This window comes from Syngnathus scovelli, chromosome 4 (assembly GCF_024217435.2).
Source record: "Syngnathus scovelli strain Florida chromosome 4, RoL_Ssco_1.2, whole genome shotgun sequence".
Classification (NCBI taxonomy): domain Eukaryota; kingdom Metazoa; phylum Chordata; class Actinopteri; order Syngnathiformes; family Syngnathidae; genus Syngnathus; species Syngnathus scovelli.
In genome coordinates this window covers 20584430-20604295 of record NC_090850.1, presented here as the reverse complement: position 1 = coordinate 20604295, position 19866 = coordinate 20584430, and the positions used below count along the sequence as shown (strand labels likewise).

General features: G+C 42.4%; 1 protein-coding gene across 2 annotated transcripts in view; it reads right to left on the bottom strand.

Moving 5' to 3' along the window:
* The window catches only part of ntrk3b (neurotrophic tyrosine kinase, receptor, type 3b), a 100933-nt gene that overhangs the window by 12283 nt on the left and 68784 nt on the right, over positions 1–19866 (bottom strand). For both annotated transcript variants that reach the window (XM_049717054.2, XM_049717055.2), the window contains 3 exons: positions 10387–10575; positions 3801–3931; positions 1871–2043 (listed from right to left, as the gene is read on the bottom strand). In XM_049717054.2, the coding sequence (XP_049573011.2) occupies positions 1871–2043; positions 3801–3931; positions 10387–10575 (493 nt within the window). The remainder of the gene's footprint in view (positions 1–1870; positions 2044–3800; positions 3932–10386; positions 10576–19866) is intronic.

The window sequence follows — 19866 nt, the reverse complement described above, 5'->3', positions numbered from 1 at the left end:
GTTGAGGACAATGATAAATTACATTTGGATTACTCAAATTTATTCTGTTTGACAAAAAGAAGTACTGAAAGGAAAGATGAAGACCGCTAGGTTAGGTTTTAGCTAGCCGGCAACTGGCTAATAATACTGCGAAGGATTTGGAATACCCATCATGCCTCTTTTTGTAAATCGTGATGGGTTTGTTGTGAATTGTTACGCGTATTCCCTCACCATGTTATTTATGAATTTCCATTAACAGATTAAATTAGGCAAAACTTGCCTGGTTTGTTGTTCGGTTTGCCATCTAGTGGCAGCTCTGTGGAACAACCAAAGTAAGTGAACGCTTTAGTCTATCAAATTAAGCAGCTTTGGTCATTCGTATTATTTGCCGTTTAGTAAATATTATAAAAGTATCGTCATAGGTCTAATTTTGAGTTTCATCGGCTTTAATTCTGAGTCACCATTGTCATTTTGAGGTCGAGAGGTGTTATCTAATCATGCCATTCGCCCCACGAGGAGTTGTTTTGAGGTGCCACGAGCGCAGATTAAGAGCTCATTTCCATAAATATATATATTTTGGGAAATTTATGGGTGACGAAGATGACTCGCGCCCCTCAACATCCCGGCGTGAAGATCCCGCTGTCCTCATCACCTTCTCGTCGCTGTGATTACGAGACGGCGGCACACACAAACACACACGAGGGCTGTCATTCTGTTTCCATCTGTCACATTTAGGCCAATTAAAGGTTCTGTGCTCGGAGAGCGAGGCTAATAACGAATCTCTAATGCAAGAAGACGAGCGGAGGCTTCACCGTCTTGCCATGTGCTTGACGCACGCAGAGTGATTTTCATGTCATTAAATTAAATATAAAACATATTTTTAGACAACCGTCTTGTCTTCTTAAAAGTGTTTTGCCCTCATTTGAAATGAGTGACAATTCGACTAACTAAAAAAAGACGTGGATCCAGTTTTCTGCCCATCCATCAGCATTATACGTCAGTAACCCTGCATTACTTCTAATTGCCCCTAGGGGGCAATGTTAACGATTGGACAAAATCTTGGGTTGGATCTGCTTTGGAAATGTTTCCTTGAGCACACAATAAAACTGTGTGTGTGTTGGCAGTTTTGCTCACATTTGAAGTTTGATCAATAGTCGACAAAGAAGACATGTTCCGAGCCGTTGCATGAATTTGTGATGATTTTCTGCGGGGGGAAATCCTTCAATGCGCTGAATGATGACACTCTTTCACGCTAGGTGCAAGATGTGAACGATAGCGCCTTAGCCGTTGTCACATTGAATGAACACGCATGATGCGGGACAGAGAATCGATGGGAACATAGAGTCTGCTAGATTTAGACTCATTGTGGATCTTTAATGAAGCTAATGACCCTGCGTGCCATATCATACTGATGATGTAAATCACTGAATTGGTCACTTCATAGTTTATAAATGACCTAGTCGCCGGCTAGCGTGACAAGCTAATAGCTAATTCGTTCTTATCAAACAGTACAAACAGAAGGACGGATGCGATCGTGGTAATCGTTCCTTGGACGTCTATGACAGTGGATTATTTCTAGTTCTACTTATTTCTATAGTTTAGGGTCAACATGAATAAGTGGGGGGGAGTAGTAGAGCCATAATTGTAGGACGTTCTGACTGGGCTGCAGCTGTTTGATGCTCTTTTGAGGGATTCCAATCAGAAGATCGTTACAATGATTAAGTTAGATGGATAAGCTTCTGTCAGCATCAGTAAAACATGCAAACCAATGTTTGCATTCTGAAGGATTCGACCCAAGGGTAGCATATACCGGTGGAAGAAAAGGGGTCCAAGAATTGACCCCTGAGGGATCCCATATGTCATGGCCATTCGGTCAGATTCGAAAACTCACCTGAGGAACTTGTTGAGGTCTCCGTGCTTCATGTACTCAAAGACCATGATGAGGGGGTCACCATCCACGCACACGCCGTAGAACTTGACGATGTGGTCGTGCTGCAGGTTGGTTAGCAGCTCAGCCTCCCTCTGGAAGTCCTTTCTCGCCGACAGGTTGGGATCCTTCAGCGTCTAGAGGGAGTACAAAAAAAAAACGTTGAGGGAAGAGAGGCAGGATAAGGACATGCAGGCAGACAGTCTTTGGGGAAAACATTCGCCTGGCGTTCACCTTGCAAGCCTTTCTGCCGACAGGTAAGAAACAAGATAAGACACTGCCACTTTTGTGAAGTGTTGTTTCAGGGAGGTAATTAGTGACTTGCTGTAGTAAAAGTTTGGCAGGGATATAAAAAAGGCATAATGAGCTGCAAAAACCGGCAAACGATGGAAGAAGACAGTCCAGAAGATTGAATTTTTTTCTTTTAAAACCTTTTCTGGATGCAAAGCACTCGAAATTGGGGAATCATTTCTGATCGTTGATTTTATTTACAGTTGTCACTGAACTGGAAAGACGAGTTATCGCTTTTATCGTACAACAGCGACGTTACGCGACTGTGCCCATGCGTGATAAAGCATGGACTTTTTTAACATTGGATTAATTCCAGGGGTTGTCTTTATTTCTATTATGCAATTTGCCAGATAACATGAATATATGGACAAAACCACATTCATATGACACATACTTTTGTTTCCTATGCATGACTGAGTACGCCATGGAATTTTATTTGATTCTTTTCTACTCCTTTTTGTTGTGTAAGGTGGAAGTTATCATTAATAACTTAAAAGATTTTTTTTGTGCTTATTTGAACCAGCCAACTCGACAAGTGAGAGGAAAAGGAGAGAAGAAAAATAAAAATCGATAAATCAGCCGGCATAAAATTCACCCCATTGTTTCTTAGCCTCTGCAAAAAATTCGGTTTTTCCTCAACGACCTGAATAAAAATCTCTCTCTGTCTCTCTCTCGCTCTCTACACATCTAGCTCTTTGCTTTTTGAGAGTTTCAGTAATAGAACTGATCGAGAGTAGAGACCCTCATACGGCTTATTATGGCCCCGGCTCACGCAAGTCGAAAGACCTTGGGATGGAAATACGTTCCGAAGACGGTGGGGAAATGTACGGGCCGAGTAGGTAAAATGGCAATAAAATTCTATTACCAAATCAAAGTGCACTCTTAAGGAAATGTGTCTGGACTGGGCAGCCCTCCAAAACAATACCGGCAAGTGCTCAAGTGCCACAATAAATTGAAGCGAAAGCGCCACTGTGATTTTTTCCCTTTCATTGTTGACCTTAAAAATGCTTCCAAAAATAACCTCGCATGCACAAACCACATATTACAGACAACGGCGGACACACTTCATCTTGGCTCGTCAAGGTCAAGGTGTTTTTGCCGTCTTTAATCGGATTTGCTGAGTTGGCACGCTTTAATGCGGTGTCACCCTGATTCACATTCGGCCGCGGGGAGGTGCCAAGGACAATTTAGCGACGAGTAGCATGAAGTCATTGAGAAAAGGTAGCCGACCAGGACAAACGGCTTTAAAAGCTTCTCAAATGAGTGATCACTTGTGTCAATGTGTCGTCTTTGTCGGGAGAGGGAAGAGAAGGGAGGAACATGACACAGACGATAAACAGTGACGTGGCAGAAAATGACCAATTCTGCTGACTACAAGATACCGTAGTTCCTCATATTATCGTTTTTAGATTATGTGGATAGTGTATTTTCCGAGTTTTTTTCCCCCCTACATTTTTTTGGCGTACAGTGGCTAGCATTTGTTTACTCAGGTGTCTTTTAAAGGTGCAAAAAAAATTGTATATACATAAACTAGCCGCTAAAGCTAGCTCAGTTAATGCTAGTTTATCATTCTCGCGACACACACACAAACAGTAAGCCATACCTTGACAGCCACCAGCATCTTGTCCTTGGTGGGACTTAGGTTGTAACACTCGGCCAGGAAGACTTTTCCGAAGGCTCCCTCGCCGAGTTCCCGCTTAAGGATGATGTCTCTGCGTTTAATATGCTGCACCACTAGCATGTCGGGATAGAGGGGGAGAACACAGAGTGACCTTTTTATACAAGTAAACAGCATTGCAACATCCCACTCAATACAACACACTGTCAAAAAAAAATATGTTTGGAATGACAGGCACCAAGCAAAAAGGCCAGAAATAATGAGCAGCAACAGCAAAAGTAAACAGAACGCAATCAGGAAGCAGTTTTATTTTAATTGCATGTTACGCTGAGAGTAATTTATCTAACTGTTTAGCTGATTGGATCATGAGCGCTAAATACTAACGAGGACTAAGAAAAAGAAAATGCAAAATTACATTCGGTTGTTTTAAAATATGCTCCCTTCATAATTGAAAAGACAGGCCCACATGTCTGAAATTCTTATTGAACACTGCCATCTACTGGCATTTGTTTGTAAGTTATGTCATAACTGAGCATGACCTTTTTCTACGCCGCTTTAATCCTGCTTTGATTCCCCGACAATTGGAACGTGGAAATAAAGCAGCCGGGGCAGCAAATCTCTTCCTCTCGCTTTTATTGGTGGCATTGGAACGCCACAAGGGGAAATTTTATAATGAGAGCCAGAGTGTAGAAATTAGTTCATTTTTGAAAAAAGAAAAAAGACTGAGGAGAACAAAAGGAGAAAGACATCTTGTGTTAGGATTCGTAAAAATAGCATTGACGGTACATTTTCTTAAATGCTAATTGAAGACTATAGTCAAAATAGTCTATTCTAGATAATTGATGGTGAATTTTTGACCTAGCATGTAGTTTAATTATGTGTAGCTACGTTAGCAGCTGTGTACCGTCACCGATTTTGATCTCGCTACAAAATTTTATTATCCACGAGGAAAGCAATATCTCAGAGGACTACTTTTAATCACATAGTGGATTTCTGAGTCAACTTCCACAATCTCTGCTTTCTCCTCCATCTGTGCGTTGTGTTTGTGCCCGCTGACGCTATGACTCATGTTCATGTTTGTTCGTTGAAACGATACCAGCAGTGAGAGACGGATTTGCCCGAGGTGAAATCTTGTCACTTGCCACCGGTGTCAATCCACATTTATTTACATCTACCTTCTGGTCTCGATGGAGCGCTTTAATGTGCAGGACATAAAACAGGAAGTAGGTAGTGAGTCAAGAACTCGACTCAAAAAAGAATCGCACCTTTACGTTCGTGTTAAAAAATCCGCTGTGAATCTTCCCGACTCGGACTGTCGAGAAGCGAAGGTGTCGGAGTGCTCGGGGATGAGAATTATTCATGATTATCGAGCGTGGTAACTAGCGAGTCGCTCATGTTTGAGCAGCTAAATGGGCTTTCCGTCAGGGAGCGGAACGCTAGTGTCACTTGGCTTCCTTGCGGCGAAGCCATTTTGGCCACTGGATGCGGCTCCCCCTTCAAAGCTATTTGCGACGGCATCTCGAGCAGAGAGGTCTGGACTGACAAATGGAAGAACATCGAGTAACGCGGCGGCGATGACATTGTGTAGCATTGCATCAAACGTAAAAGTCATTTCCTCCTCAAAAATGGAGTGTTCCAAATAATCACTTGATTCAGCCAATCACGTGCCGGCTGCGAGATTAAAATATTGAAACGTGCTTTGTGAGTGTTACATTGTCTTCTTGGCACACAGTGAAATCACAAAAATGAAGCAGAGCCACAGCGACCATGTGGGAGGATTGAGGAGAGATTAGAAGACTGTCCGAGGCTGGCCAGCTTTGGTTTTGTGTGAGCAGATGAGGCCAAGAAGAGAAGAGAAAATTAGCTGCTCTTACTTGAGTCCCGAATATGGTGATCTCCTCAGGTCAGGGGCGGATCTACTCTCGTTTGTTATCGGGCCGTAGACCACCCTCAAGTCCAAAATTATTTACCTTCTCTTTAAGAAAAAGCTGCGATGTAGCCGAAAATAACGACTTAAAAAAAAGGTGAAGAACGTCATTGTGTTCCTTGCATCGTACTGTAGGAAAAATTTTGGACATCAATATTTTATAAGGTCCACCAAATCATCTTTGATGTTTCCAAAAACACTTTTGATTTATGAAATACTCCAGTCCCACATTTGATGTAAATAGCAAACGAAAACTGAACAATTTGTCAAATTTCCGTGCAGCTTCCTTCCATTTGGCCACAAAGCGTGCTCTGCCCGGGCGGCCGTGACGTACGTTAACCTTCACTTCGCTCTGCTGGCAGAGTGGCACGCCGAAAAGTGGCGAGCAGATTAAATCTCCATCCTACCGTCGCTATTGGCGCACATGAATCCATTTGTCCCAGCTTGACCCGAGGCCCCCGACGACGAGGTAACGTTTTCCTCTCGGGAGATTTACTCAGTTGGGTCAGAGCTTTTGTTGTGTCGCTGCGACGGTGCGTGTCTTTGTTATGCAGCCACCCATCCTTTTTCCCTAGTGTGTCTTGTGTTGTACTTCTTTCGGTCACATAAGGTTTTCTCCCGCCTGTCAATCATGAGCTGTCCGTTTTTATGTAGGAAAGTTAGACTGAATAAATGATGACACTTGACCTGATAATGCTGCCCCTTTTTATAGAAGATAAAATTGACACATAAAACGTACGTTGGGTTAGTCAGACGTCGATAAAAACCCTTTCGTTAAATTCAGTGAAGATTCTTAAAGGGATTATTTCACCAATTTCAGCATTAAAGACATTTTTTAAAATTTATATTATATTTATATTAATTTTATAGCAATTATATTTCATATATAATGTATTTTGCTATTTGCCATGGACTGAAAATGCTCACTTGTGCTGACAGGTCAGGTGACAACCAATCACAGCTCAGCTTGTAAACATCACATGACCAAACCTCCAAAACAAGGTAGAATATTATATAAATTTATTCTATACTTCTTTCTGCCTCGTTTAATGTCTTTTTTTTTTAAATAATTAAATTAAAAAAATGAAATGATAACTACAGGACACAAAAATTAATACAAAATCTTTACTGTCAATCACACAGTTAGTCGGCCATTTTGGTTGGATAGTGGCAATTTTCACCGCTTGTTCCTGAACGAATAGCGACAGTAATGGTATAATCTATTTGCAACGCCTGGGTCACTACGCCCCCCCAAAGAGCAGGAGTAAATTGTTACTGTGGGTACAGGAAGTACAGAGCGAGATTGTCTTCGCTGTGTCGCTAATAACCCCGTGAGGACGCAACAATGCTAAGCTAAAGTAACTCACGCTCCTCCTCTCTTCTGAAGCCATTGCTCATCTCGGGCCGGCGGGACGTAACAAATCCGTAATTAAAAAAGCAATCCGAGCGATTAAACAAAGCCACTTGCTGCGAGACAGCGGATCCCAGCGAGATAGCAATCTGTCATTAGGCTAAAGAATTGTCCTTTGCCTTTCTGCCTTTATCTCACTAATGCTGCCAACAGAATTGGCCTTTTTTTGCCTAATGCCCGGCGGATTAAAAATAAAACAGAAAAAGCTCTCAACGAAAAAAACTCAATGAAACATCCTAATCAGTCATATCTCTACTGTTTACTCTCCTTCGCTCGTACGACCAATCCAATTGTCCCTTTTTTGTAACTTTGTTCCACTTGAGTGGCCTTCTACGCGTTCATCTGGAGTTCGAGGACAATCTAACTGCGCTAGCGTCATTTATTTCGCTAGCATGACAGACGGCTGTTTTGGGAGTGAGCCATGATATAAAAAAATACATCACTAGCATGCCTGTTGATGGTGGCTAATTAGCATTAGGAGTTGAAATAGAAAATCAATATCTCGTATAGTACAATAAAAAAAGCTATTAAACTATTTTGATTTTTTATAGTGATGAGATAAACATAAGTCTATAAAAGTGACGTCTGCGGCTGGTAGAATTTCTCGTAGCTACAAAATTTGTTAGCAATACACTTCATTTTATTTTTTGTTTGGGAAAGGCACGGATAGGTTTTTCCCCAAAATTGTCATATGCACAGAATTGGTGTAAAACACACATGCCATGTTGGGGGGAGAAGATTTTCCGCCCTACATAACTCATCCCGAATCAGATTTTCATCCGACAAGTTCAACCGGAGTTCAAACCAGTTTGTGTCCAACTTTTGTGGACTTTTCCCCTGAAGATGTATTGTAGGAATGCCCAGATTCTCCTTAGATTCATCTTGCTCCGTGGCGATATTTAACAAGACTAAAATATAAATACACTTTCCTGGGCGGCGGGTGGAGTGGTGACTGGAAGATAAAATTCTCATGAATAAACCATTTACGGGGGGGAAAACCAAAACACGGGTGTCAGCAATGTTGAAGGCAGGTGCTTTATATCCGACCCCATCGTTTTCTGGTTCAGATGGGCCGACTGGACTTGACCATCACATTACTGATGGACGTGTGTGTGTGCAGCAACCCTTGAATACGAGGCTTTCAACAAAATGAATGAATACATTACAGATCGGTGGCCAGCCATCAATAATGCTGCTCGACTGTTTCTGAGCTGAGTAAAGCTCTTTGCCGGACAATGGGGGTAAGGGGGGGACCCCTGAGACCCACCCCAACACAATACCCCCCCCTCAAGGCTACTGCAGTCACACGGCCCTGCAGAGACGATGCAGGAAAACAGTGGTCGCGAACTGCACTAGCAGTCCGCCCACATCCGCACTCTCATTCACAGGTTGACACTGCCTGGCAAACACCTACACACACACTCGCACACACGAGTAAACACACACTGATAAGCACATGCATTTCCTTTCCCAAGGCGTGCGTCCTCAGGGTAGGGAACGCATTCATATTCAGCGCAGGCAGAAACAGTCGGGAGCCATTTTGTTTTCCGACCAATGACTGAAAAAGCGGAGGCCATTATGACCTTGTGATTAGGTCTGGGCTTTTAATATATGATGTAATATAATGTGCGTTGGGGAAAAAAAGGAAAGAGTTTCTAGGAAATGGTCATAAAGTAATGCACATGCGATGTCATATTTTTTCCAGGTAAAAGAGTTGTATGGTGTAGAGAAAAAATACAGAGAGGGAGAGAGAAAAATGGAAACTCATGAGAAAAGACAAAAAGGTGTATTTAAAAGGTTTAAAGATAAAAGCGCTGGCTGATTATTTTTCCAATTTTTTGGTTTTGTTTTTAGAGTTGCAATTTTACAAGAACAAAGCGTTTCTTTTCAGATAAACATTGCGTCTTTTCAAGTCCAAAGTATAAAGTCGTAATTTTCCCATAGTGTTTTTAAGACGTTTGAGAAAAAGTCATCATGAAAAAAAAAAGTCATATCTCAGAGTGAGCGTCCCGAGGGTAAAACAATCGAGAGCCAATTTGTTTTCCGAGCCAAGCACTGGAAAATCGGAGAACATTATGACCTTGCGATGAGTTACATTCATATTATGCTGCACAAAAAGAAGCTACATCTTGTTGCCCCTGCTCGATCATAGTTCATTATTACAAAGTAATTTATTTAAGAGATAAAGTTGCCTTACAAAAAAAATTAACTTGTTTTTTTTTAAATATATTTGCATACAATTTATATCATTTTAAGAAAAAAAATAAATCAATCTTTTGAGAATAAAGTATGAAACGCTGTTACATAATACAAGATCAAAGTTCCTTTTTTTCCAAGATAAAAAGTTGCAAAAAAATTCTAATGTATTCTTTTTTTCTCACCCCCCAAAAAAATCACAGGGAATATCAATCGGGTAAGAAACGCTTTCATGTTCGGTGCAGGTTGGCAGCCATTTTGTTATCCCGACCACTGGCGGAAAAACAGCGGACACGAAGACCTCGTGACGTTTTTTTTTTTCGGAGCTCCGCGGTCCTTCCGCATGTACCTCGCATCCTGCGAACGACTTCCGCATGCAGGTAGAAGTTTCATCCGAATGTCATTTATTCATTAGCTAGCAATCAGACGCTACGTGCGCGGAATGAGATGTCATAAATCAGCCGACGACCGGCTATTAACAATTCATGCCATTCATAATACATAAGAGCCTTCATTTATTTATCACCCCTAAATGGGATTTCCTTCCTTCGCCTTCCGTCCCCGCTCGAGAACGCGTTTCGCCGCGTGACCCACGGCCATTTTGGGAGCGAGCCAAAAACAAACACAGCAGACAACACGCTTGTGCTTTGTCGGACGGTTTTCTTAGCCATAGCGGCCAATTAGGCCTTAAAGTGATCTCGTGGCTGCCGCATTTGCGTCGGAGTTGATTTTGTATGAAGAACGCTGCCAGATGCTCGCACCGCATGGCTCCGTACAATAGATGACAGCGCATTACGGCGAAGGCCTCAGGGGTCTCAGCGTGTCTCGTTGGAAAGATAAACAGCAAATTACAGCAGAGGTGCACCTTGGGACTTGATGCTAGTCCGTATCGCTACATGGAGGTTTTTAAAAATAGCTCTGAGGACGAAAAGTACTGAAAATATTTTAGGGTCAGCCTGAAAGTTTTTTTTAACTATGTTTTTGAGTAATGCATATCATGGCCACCATGTGATGACATCATCGTATGGTGTACTCACGGGTGGCGGGCTTGTTGCAGTTGTGTCCGTGCCGGAAGTACTGCGGGTTCTCTACCACGGGGATGCGAGTCATCCCGATGACGACGGCGTCCGGTCCCGCGTCAAGCGTGCACGGTGTTATAATTCCGTGATTGACGTGATGAAGAGGGCTGGCCGAGTCTTCCTCGCCGCTGATTACAGCCACCGGACCTGAAACCAGATGGGATTTGTCCGTCATTTAAAATAATAAAAATATGGATGGGACTTCATTTTGGAGTGTTCTTCTGAGTCATGAAGAAAAAAAAATGACAATAGATTTAATGATAATTGTTTTTTATAAAAAAAAAAGCAGCAACATTTTAGTATTTTGATGTTTTTGTAGTCAAGGGCGGCATAATGTTAATTTAAAAATGAAAAAATATATTTTGCAGGAAAATGCATATTTTTTCAGAAAAAAAAATACTTTTTTTTTTTTTTTACAAAAAAGTAAGACTGTTTCGGAAACATCCATCCATCCATCCATCCATTTTCTGAACCGCTTAGTCCCCACGGGGGTCGCGGGCGTGCTGGAGCCTATCCCAGCCGTCATCGGGCAGTAGGCGGGGGACACCCTGAACTGGTTGCCAGCCAATCGCAGGGCACACAGAGACAGACAACCAATCGCACTCACACTCACACCTAGGGACAATTTGGAGTCTTCAATCGGCCTACCAAGCATGTTTTTGGAATGTGGGAGGAAACCGGAGTGCCCGGAGAAAACCCACGCGGGCCCGGGGAGAACATGCAAACTCCACACAGGGAGGGCCGGAGGTGGAATCGAACCCGCACCCTCCTAACTGTGAGGCGGACGTGCTACCCAGTGCGCCACCGAGCCGCCGGAAACATTCCCTAATATGTTTCCTAATATTTTTTTTTTTGTAAAAAAAAAAATATTAGGAAACATTCCCTAATATTTTTTTTTTACAAAAAAAAATTGCATATTTTCATGAAAACAGTTATTTTGTTGGTCTGGCAAAAGACAAACAAAAAGACATCTTATGTCTATTGCTCACATAAAAGTAGTACATTATGGAAATGGCGCATTAACTCTAAATATGTGTTTTTTCACTTCTTTGACACGTAGCAAACAGGCAGGCATACAGGAAGTCAACAGCGGCGGAGCGCTGACAGTCGATCTGTTTACCCACAATGCCGACTGCTTCCATCACAAGGCGGCAAATAGCTAATCAAGAGCAAGCGACATCCAATAATAGACCTCAGCCTGGGAATGAGGAGCGGAGGTTGGATGTTACGCCAAAGCCGCAATTTATTCAGGACAGCTGCGCCGCCGTCGCTGTCGTCGGCGCTTTCGTATCGGAGAACTCACTTTATTAGAGACACGAGCGTGGACAAATTGCCACGCGCACGAGAGAGGCATGTCGCTGGAATTATTATTATTATTATTATTTTTTGACATCAGTCATTTTACAGCAGCAGATAAGTTATCTTCTCACGCTAAAAGTAAAACGGCCATTTTTATATTTTACGCTTTTTACAGTGAAACAGGCTTTTGGTTCTTGATTAACCTTGAGGAAGGTTATAATTAGAAGGGTGAAAGTGTCATAAATCAAATTGTTTTGCAATTTTGTGTCACCCATCAATCTAGTAAATGTGATTCGAATTAGGGAACAATACTGGAATGTTAAAATGGCGAAAAATTAATCTCTTAATAGTTGCTTTGAGGCCAAATAACTTCCTGGGTCCTTTCAGACATGCTGTTTTGGGATTTTTTTTTTTTTAATCTACCTATTGTATCCACAGTTATACTGTTTACTTTCTTTTGATTTGTATTTGTATAAACAGAAGTTGGGACCTAACCTCATTTTATTGGAGCTCAGTGAAAAGAATAGTTATTTTGAGTTTTTCCTCTCCTCCGGGACTCCCAAAACCTCGACTGAGTGAGCGCTTATTGGAAAGCGCACAAAAAGACAAAATACAGAACGCACAACAAACAACCATGGCTTTAAATGTCTCACACATACACAACAATGGAAGAAGTCCACAATGTCCTGATGGCAAAAAAAAAAAGAAGATTAAACAGAAAAGGTACCCGCAATGAATGTGTCTCTTTAATAGGGAACATGAAATGGAATGAAAAAGCATCTGATCAGACTCCTGAGGCAGATCGATGATGGCTGTGCTCCAAAAGCACACACACGCGTAAATACACACACACACAAGGTGGTTTTCTGCAGAGTACAAAAGGGAAAATTGGATCTCTCGGATCCGAGATGTAAAAATCGCATTTTTCTTAGATGGGTGATGGACAAAGCCCGACTGGCTAATGTATATGCTGTAAATTCAATGTACTACTACGTCAAGGATAAGATAACAAAAGCTCCCCGTGCACAATTCCAATTATTGAGCCTTTTGTAGCCTCAAGGACCAGAGTAGATTCAACGTGTTTCAAAATTCACAATAAGGCGGTCTCTACTATGAAGATACCACCGGTAGCTGCTACACGATACGAGAGGGATTTCAAACAGCAGGGTTTCATTTTGGGACAGATTAGAAGTGTATTATCTTCAGAGCCATGACATTGGTGCACAGGGGGAACTTAAAGGGTCCAAGGACGGAACCTTGCGGGACTCCACGTGACACGGCCATTCGATCAGAATGGTGACAAATAGTTTGTCTCCTCCAAGTAGGACTTGAACATATAACGTTCGGGGATAATAAATTTGATTCCTTTCTTGAAATGAGATACCGCACCCAAAAAATTGCTCGACTACCTCACACGTGTAGCAAGCATTGCTATCAAAACTGCGCTAATGTGGACGCTGATGGTGGCAAAGTGCCAGATTGTCGCATGATGTTTAAAGATGAGCCCCCGGCCTGGCTCGCTAATACATTTCCCTGCGCAGCGTCCTCCCATTTGTCTTCGAGAGTGATGCCACTCTGGCGAAGATCCCTCACCGACTCCTCGGCAGACGGCAGACTCGGGGCGGCATTCGTCAATGTTCCCTGGCCTGTAATGTGCGATGGCGGCGATCGCGGCCAGCGGCATTTTCGCCAAAGTGTTTTATGTTTATGTAAGGCGCCCGCCTCAGGTGCATTAGCTAATTCGCCCAGATCGATTGATCAGGCGTGACATCGGCATCATCTTTTTTCCCCCCCGGATGTCGGTGTAATTTACTACCGTTACCCGCCGCCCAGATTCAAAATAGTCTCTTTCATTACGCCGCTGTCAGCGCATCGCTGAGATGGATCGCCGAGCTTAAAGGCAACATTGTGCTGGGAGTCAAAAAACCTTAACAAACTTTGAGTTTTTCCCAGTGGCGAGCATGGAGCAACAAGAGGGAGAACTCCTCTCTTGCACCACCTGCTGGATAGGAGGGTAATTTAAAAAAAATAAAGCCGATCAAATAGACGAATCAAGTGTGTGGTCAAAAGAGAATGTCGATGAAAAACATCAGCTCGCATCGATGGCTCGTTATTTCCGATTCTTTTAGGCTGTTATGAAGAAAAAAAGGAAAAATAACCACAATCGCATTATTGAGTGAAAAATAAATTGCCCTACTGCCCTAACTTCACACAGCTAGTTGTTCAGGCTCTTTATTTGACATTTGGAAATTCAAGAAGGAAACAACTCTGCTTCTCATCCCACTGCGTTATTGATGGCTACCAAAATAAAAGAACACACGGATAGAAACTTCTAATGAAAGTGACTTAAGCATTCCAATGTAACGCTGAAATGTTCTCTTGCCGCAAATCGATGCATAGCAGCGTGTCAACGCCTGAGAAAACACGGCCCAAATGGCAAATTCCTCAAGTTGTTAGCACAATGGAAGAATCCATAAAACGATGATACAGCTTTAACAATAGCGCGTCTTTGCAACATTTCTTAATATCTCAAGAGAATTTCGCACAAAGCCTTGTGACAAAATAATGATTAAAGCAGGCGGCGGATAGCGATGAAGGCGTTGGATAAAATAAAAAAAACTCGTTGGAAGTCTCTTCCATGACATTTATTTAATATGAGCAATCAGAATGACCCCATAGAAAGTTTGAAAGAAAAATCTAATAAGAAGTGAACAACTCTGTATTTAATGTGGCGCAACCGACATTTTTCCTTTTTACGGCACTCTTTAGATTTTTCCTCCCTCTTTGTTTTATCACTCTCATTTTACTTTTGACTGATTTTTTTATATTCCTTATATTAAAATGACTATATAGTTGCGCAGGCGTATCTCCGCTTACAAAGTGGACATTGAAGGTGATTCTCAGGACACACACATACACACACACAAAAAAAGCAAAATCCCTGTGGTGTGGAATAAATTTTGCAGAGTGCGATTGCTTCCGTTCCACCTCCTTGTGGTAATTATCACACAGATTCTTTTTCAAAGGTAGTTAATTAGGACTGGATTTAACTGGAGGACACGAACAAGAGAACACAGGAAGGATAATTCGCAGAGAGGCTTCTCATTAATGACGGACGGGAGCCCAATTAAGTTCACATGTGGCGGAGTGGTAGAAAAACATGAGTAGGGTTAGATCATCACAGGGATTTATCAAAGAATCCTCATCGCCCTCGTAATCATCGCAACTCGCCAACACGGTCACGTCTGTATATATACGTATAGTAATCCCTCGTTTATCGTGGCTCATTGGTTCCAAAAACCACCCGCGATAAGTGAAATCCGCGAAGTACGGTCACCAACAAGAAGTACTGGGCAAGCTAACGAGTTAGCGGAAAGATGCTAATTCACGATCGTGCTAAAACGGACTTCTAAAGGAATGTAAACGAACATTTGGAGCAATACTACATTGCCCTAAAGGTTAGACACATGTTTCCTCAATTTAGAAGTTTTATTTTGACTTTTAAATGTTTTTTTAATTTGGAAAAAAAATCCGCGCTGTAGTGAAGCCGCGATAAACGAAACGCAAAGTAGCGAGGGATCAATGTATATATTTCCTTTCGATAATTTATTTACTTGAGCACAGAAAGCAGGATGTTATTATTATTTTGCGTAAAAGAAATAATTTCAGATTAATATTAAGTTTCTCTAAAACCTTCTTATGTGTCTGCTCTGTAGAACCTTTTTAATTGTTAGTGTTCCTGCAACTGGTTTAGCGGTCACATTAGTAAGCACAATTAGGACACTTAATTACCAGATGCCACCGCTGTGTGAAGACACCCGCTGGTTATGCGTTAACCTCTTCACCTCTCGGATAATGAAAATAACTAAGCTGACACGGAGCGTCACTCAACTGAGCGGTCCCCTGCAATGGAGCACCCCCGCATGTCCTTTCCGGTTTATGCTGCTGACCCAGTACTGCGGGACAGCTGATATTTATCGTCCTGCGCAACGTGGACTGCTGGAGATTTACGCTCTGTTCGCTCCCGCAGCATTACGGCGCCGACAATACAGCGGGAGGGAGGGAAGGAAGGAAGGAAGGACAGCGTTTGAAATGTGACCAGCTGCCTTTATATTCGTTGTTGTAAGCCAGGCCGTCGTGCGTGTCCTCTACCCGAATCAACAACTGCAGTCGTACATAATCGGAAAGTCGGTCGGTCGTACGTAGACGAGTTTTGAAGACAAAAACGATGGACATACAAACAGTTAGGTGAAACATAATATTTTGGCAAATTGCAATTTTGAATGGTGCGCCGAGTACCGTGTTGTGCTGCGACATAGGAGACAACATTGAGAGTCTACTGAGAGAAATGCGACGTAATTAAGAGCAAGACGAGGAGACGGAGAATGTCCTCAATTTGCTCTCGTTGACTATAATCTAATCCTACTAATCGCTTGTTCCCGCAGACTCGAGAGAAAACACGCCTGTGAGAATTCTTGCATGCTCGATTTGTATTCGTTAAAGTGGCCGTTTTTTTTTTAAGTCCATGCTAATTTTTGTTAGCCCTCTTTCATTAGCATTAAATTTAGCATTTTGTTGAATTAAATGATTCGGTTGAAGATTTTACTTTAATAATTTTCTTTTATTTGCCATGCTAATTTTTGCTAGCCCTCTTTCATTAGCATTAAATTTAGCATTTTGTTGAATTAAATGATTTAAATGCTTTTGGTCGAACATTTTACTTTCATAATTTTCTTTTACGTGCCAGTTTGAAAGAAAACGAGAACTGAGAGCAACAAACCAAACGTTTTTTCCTCTTATTTTGAAAACTGTTTTTCTGTGGGCACAGTAAACTATCAATCTATACAAAGTATTAAAAAGCAACTTGTTGTGTCACCTCAAATGTAGTGTTAATGGTTACAAAAACTGACAGAAAACGACGACAATCCCTATTGTCTGGATTTATAACCATCTTTATCACTAAAACCAAACATACGTAAAACCCCGCCTGCTGTTTTCCAAATTGACAAAGAGCTGAGCCACTTTGCATTCTTCTCCTCGCAGGGAAAAGTTATCAAGAAAATTCCATTGTGGCATGGTTACACAAACCCATTTGGATCATAAAGACTCGCACACACACACATACACACAAGGTTTCATTTATTATCACGACACCGGAATAGGCAACGATTCCCTCGACGCCGGCTTGCATGTGAATATCGCTTACATTAGCGTAGCGAGTCGACACTCGCGCGTTAGAATGCTAAACGCCGTCACGGCAGAGAGACGATGTCACTGGTCGGCGATGGCGAGAGGAAGAGAAGATAATGCCCGTAGAACGCGAGGTGGCATTGAAAACGCTCAAAAGAGGCAGCGGCAGAACCTCACTGGCGTGCCGCGTATAAATATTTATGGGCGAGTGACTGACAGCTACTGCATTGTGCTCCCAGGAGACAACATGTTTTCACATTGTGCGCAGACAACACAAACACTCACACTTTCCCTCACACACACATTGCAGACTAGAACCGAGCGCAAACCGGTGTGCCCAATTACGATTCTGACCAAAAACCCATCGAATCTCACACGCGACAGTGCTACATTAGCTTAGATGCTAATGCAGAACATTAGCCACCAGATACTGTTTCATCATTTAGACTCTTGTGAATTGTTGTCCAAGTTAAGCTGGACATTTTGATTCTTTTTAGTAACAAACATTCAATTGTTTGCGGCTACAGAATACACCGTCCAAGAACGCACTTGCTTCACATCTTTCCGGCGGCGCGTCGGCCACCGATTTGATTGGTTTAGCCCGAGTCAGAGAGCGTAAAGGAAGGAAGCAAGGCGTGCACGCTGAGGTCAATCTAATTGTAATTACACACATCCGAGCGCCACACACACCAACATACAGTAAATCACCCTTCACACTCCTCTGCCTCGATGCTTTTATTGGCATTCGTTACGCTCAACCGGAGGAATAAGCCAGCTTCCATGGCGGGAGACGAAGACCTCGCCACCACCTGACTTGAAAACGCAAATGACTTTCTCGTTCGCACTAGTAAAAGAAAAAGAAGTCTTTCGGTCCTGGGTAGTGTTTCGCAAAATATGCTGAGCCAAAGCAGAATTTTTTACAATCGATAAATCCACAACATAAAAGTCAGAAAAAGTTTAAGCACCACCGTCTTTTCCGCACCTAAAAACCTCCAATTTTCTCAAAAGCCGACAGTGCGCCTTATAATCAGGTGCGCCTTATATATGGACCAATATTGAGCCACTACAGCAGGCGTGTCCAAAGTCTGGCCCGCGGACCAAATGTATATATTTTATATATGGACAAAGTTTTAAAATGGGCCATTCATTGAAGGTGCGCCTTATAATCCAGTGCGCCTTATAGTGCAAAAAATACGGTAATCATGGTTATGGTCTTGGGATTACTTCCATATAAGTTTAATGACTACATTACAGGTCACGTTTGTGGCTGATTAAGCTCCGCCCCAAAGGCATTTTGAAGGACACACCAACATACGGTGGCTGAGCCATGTCGTACTTGCCGGCCAACCATGTGGGAGGTACTGCGGCGTAAAGCACCTATCAATCAATACGCTCCTTGGACGTGGCACTTAGCGCTCTCGAAGGAGAACATACGTCAGGAAAAGGTGACTTCAACGTGCTGTATAACACAACAAGGGCACGGCACTGGCGATAACAGGATATATTTATACCTGCGGACACCTGCTGTGATTGACAGGGGTGTATTTATATCCCGGGCCGTTTTTTTGGGGCTCTGTCAGGAACGCAATGGGAAGAGACCGCCGAGTGTGACGATGGTGATCTGCGCGTCAATTAAACGCAGACAAATTCCTCCCTCGCGTCGCCATTCGTTATGGCGGATCTTGACAAGTTCTGTAGTGGAGGGCAGCCGGCTGACTTGATGACTTACAGGCACAGCCGCGGCCAAGGTGAGCGAAGACACCAAAACTCCCAACAATGAGGAGCTTTAAAAAGACAGCCAGTACTGAAGTTGTAATTTTATCAGCCACTTGTCTCAAAGACAAATGTCTACAATTGATCAAGAGGTTTTTCGTCAGGATTTGAAGCAGCCATATTGGATGAATTCCAAGGCTCATACTTTGAGCAAGTTCGTTCAAATGGAAGCAGGTGTCCCAAACAGATGGGTGACATCAAATTGTGAAACTTTTTGTGGATGCAATTTAGTAAGTTTGGTCATTATTTGGAGAATTTAGAAGAAAAAAAATGTCTGCCAGCTTTGTGGTTAGAAGTGACATTTTCAGCAATTACAGTGCTCAAATTTTGACATTCATCGCTGCCCTCCGCAAATTATTTCGATTGCTCATTTGGTATCTTGGGTTGTTATTTTTGTCCTTATTCAGCCAAGAGATCACAAAAAGCATATATGATTTCAACTAATGGAAGCTTCTCACCCCTTTAACGGATGCCTCTCATGCTTCCGTGAACCGTCCTGACCTCGGATTAACCCGTGCGGTTGGATTTTCCGACCCAGAGCTCTGATTTGAAAGTAAAGCAAAAGCGGCGGGGTGATACGCTAAGGCTATATATGTAAATAAACATTTGTTAGAAAATGGCACAAAGTCCACAAAGGGAAATTATGGAACACAATGTACAAGGTCCAATCATCAGTGTGATCCGCTCGAATGCTTCATAAATTCCAAACACTGGCGGAGATGTCAAGTGCATGCAGGAGGCATTTCAAACGCAAAACATCATAACATCTACTGAGGGCGGCTCCTGTGGGCGCCGCCTTGTTGCAAAAAACATCGCCACGAGCCGCCGCCGGCTGTCAATCAGTGTCATGTTCGCAGGAGGGGTGGGATGTTGGGGGGGGGGGGGGGGGGGGGGGGGGATAGCTTGCTAAATTTAACTTCCTCTGTAGTCAAATGTAAACACAGAAGACCACAGAGTGGAGCTTAAGAAACCAAAAGTAAGACAAAAAAAATAAATAAAAAAATAAAATAAAAATAACAATACAAAAAGAAGTAGGGCTTAAGAAATCACATTTAAGACAAAAAAAAAGAATAAAAATAAGAAAATACTAATAAAAGTGGAGTTTAAGAAATCCCAAGTAAGACAAAAAAATAAAATAAATACAAATAAAATCAAATAAAAATGTAGGTTGTCTGA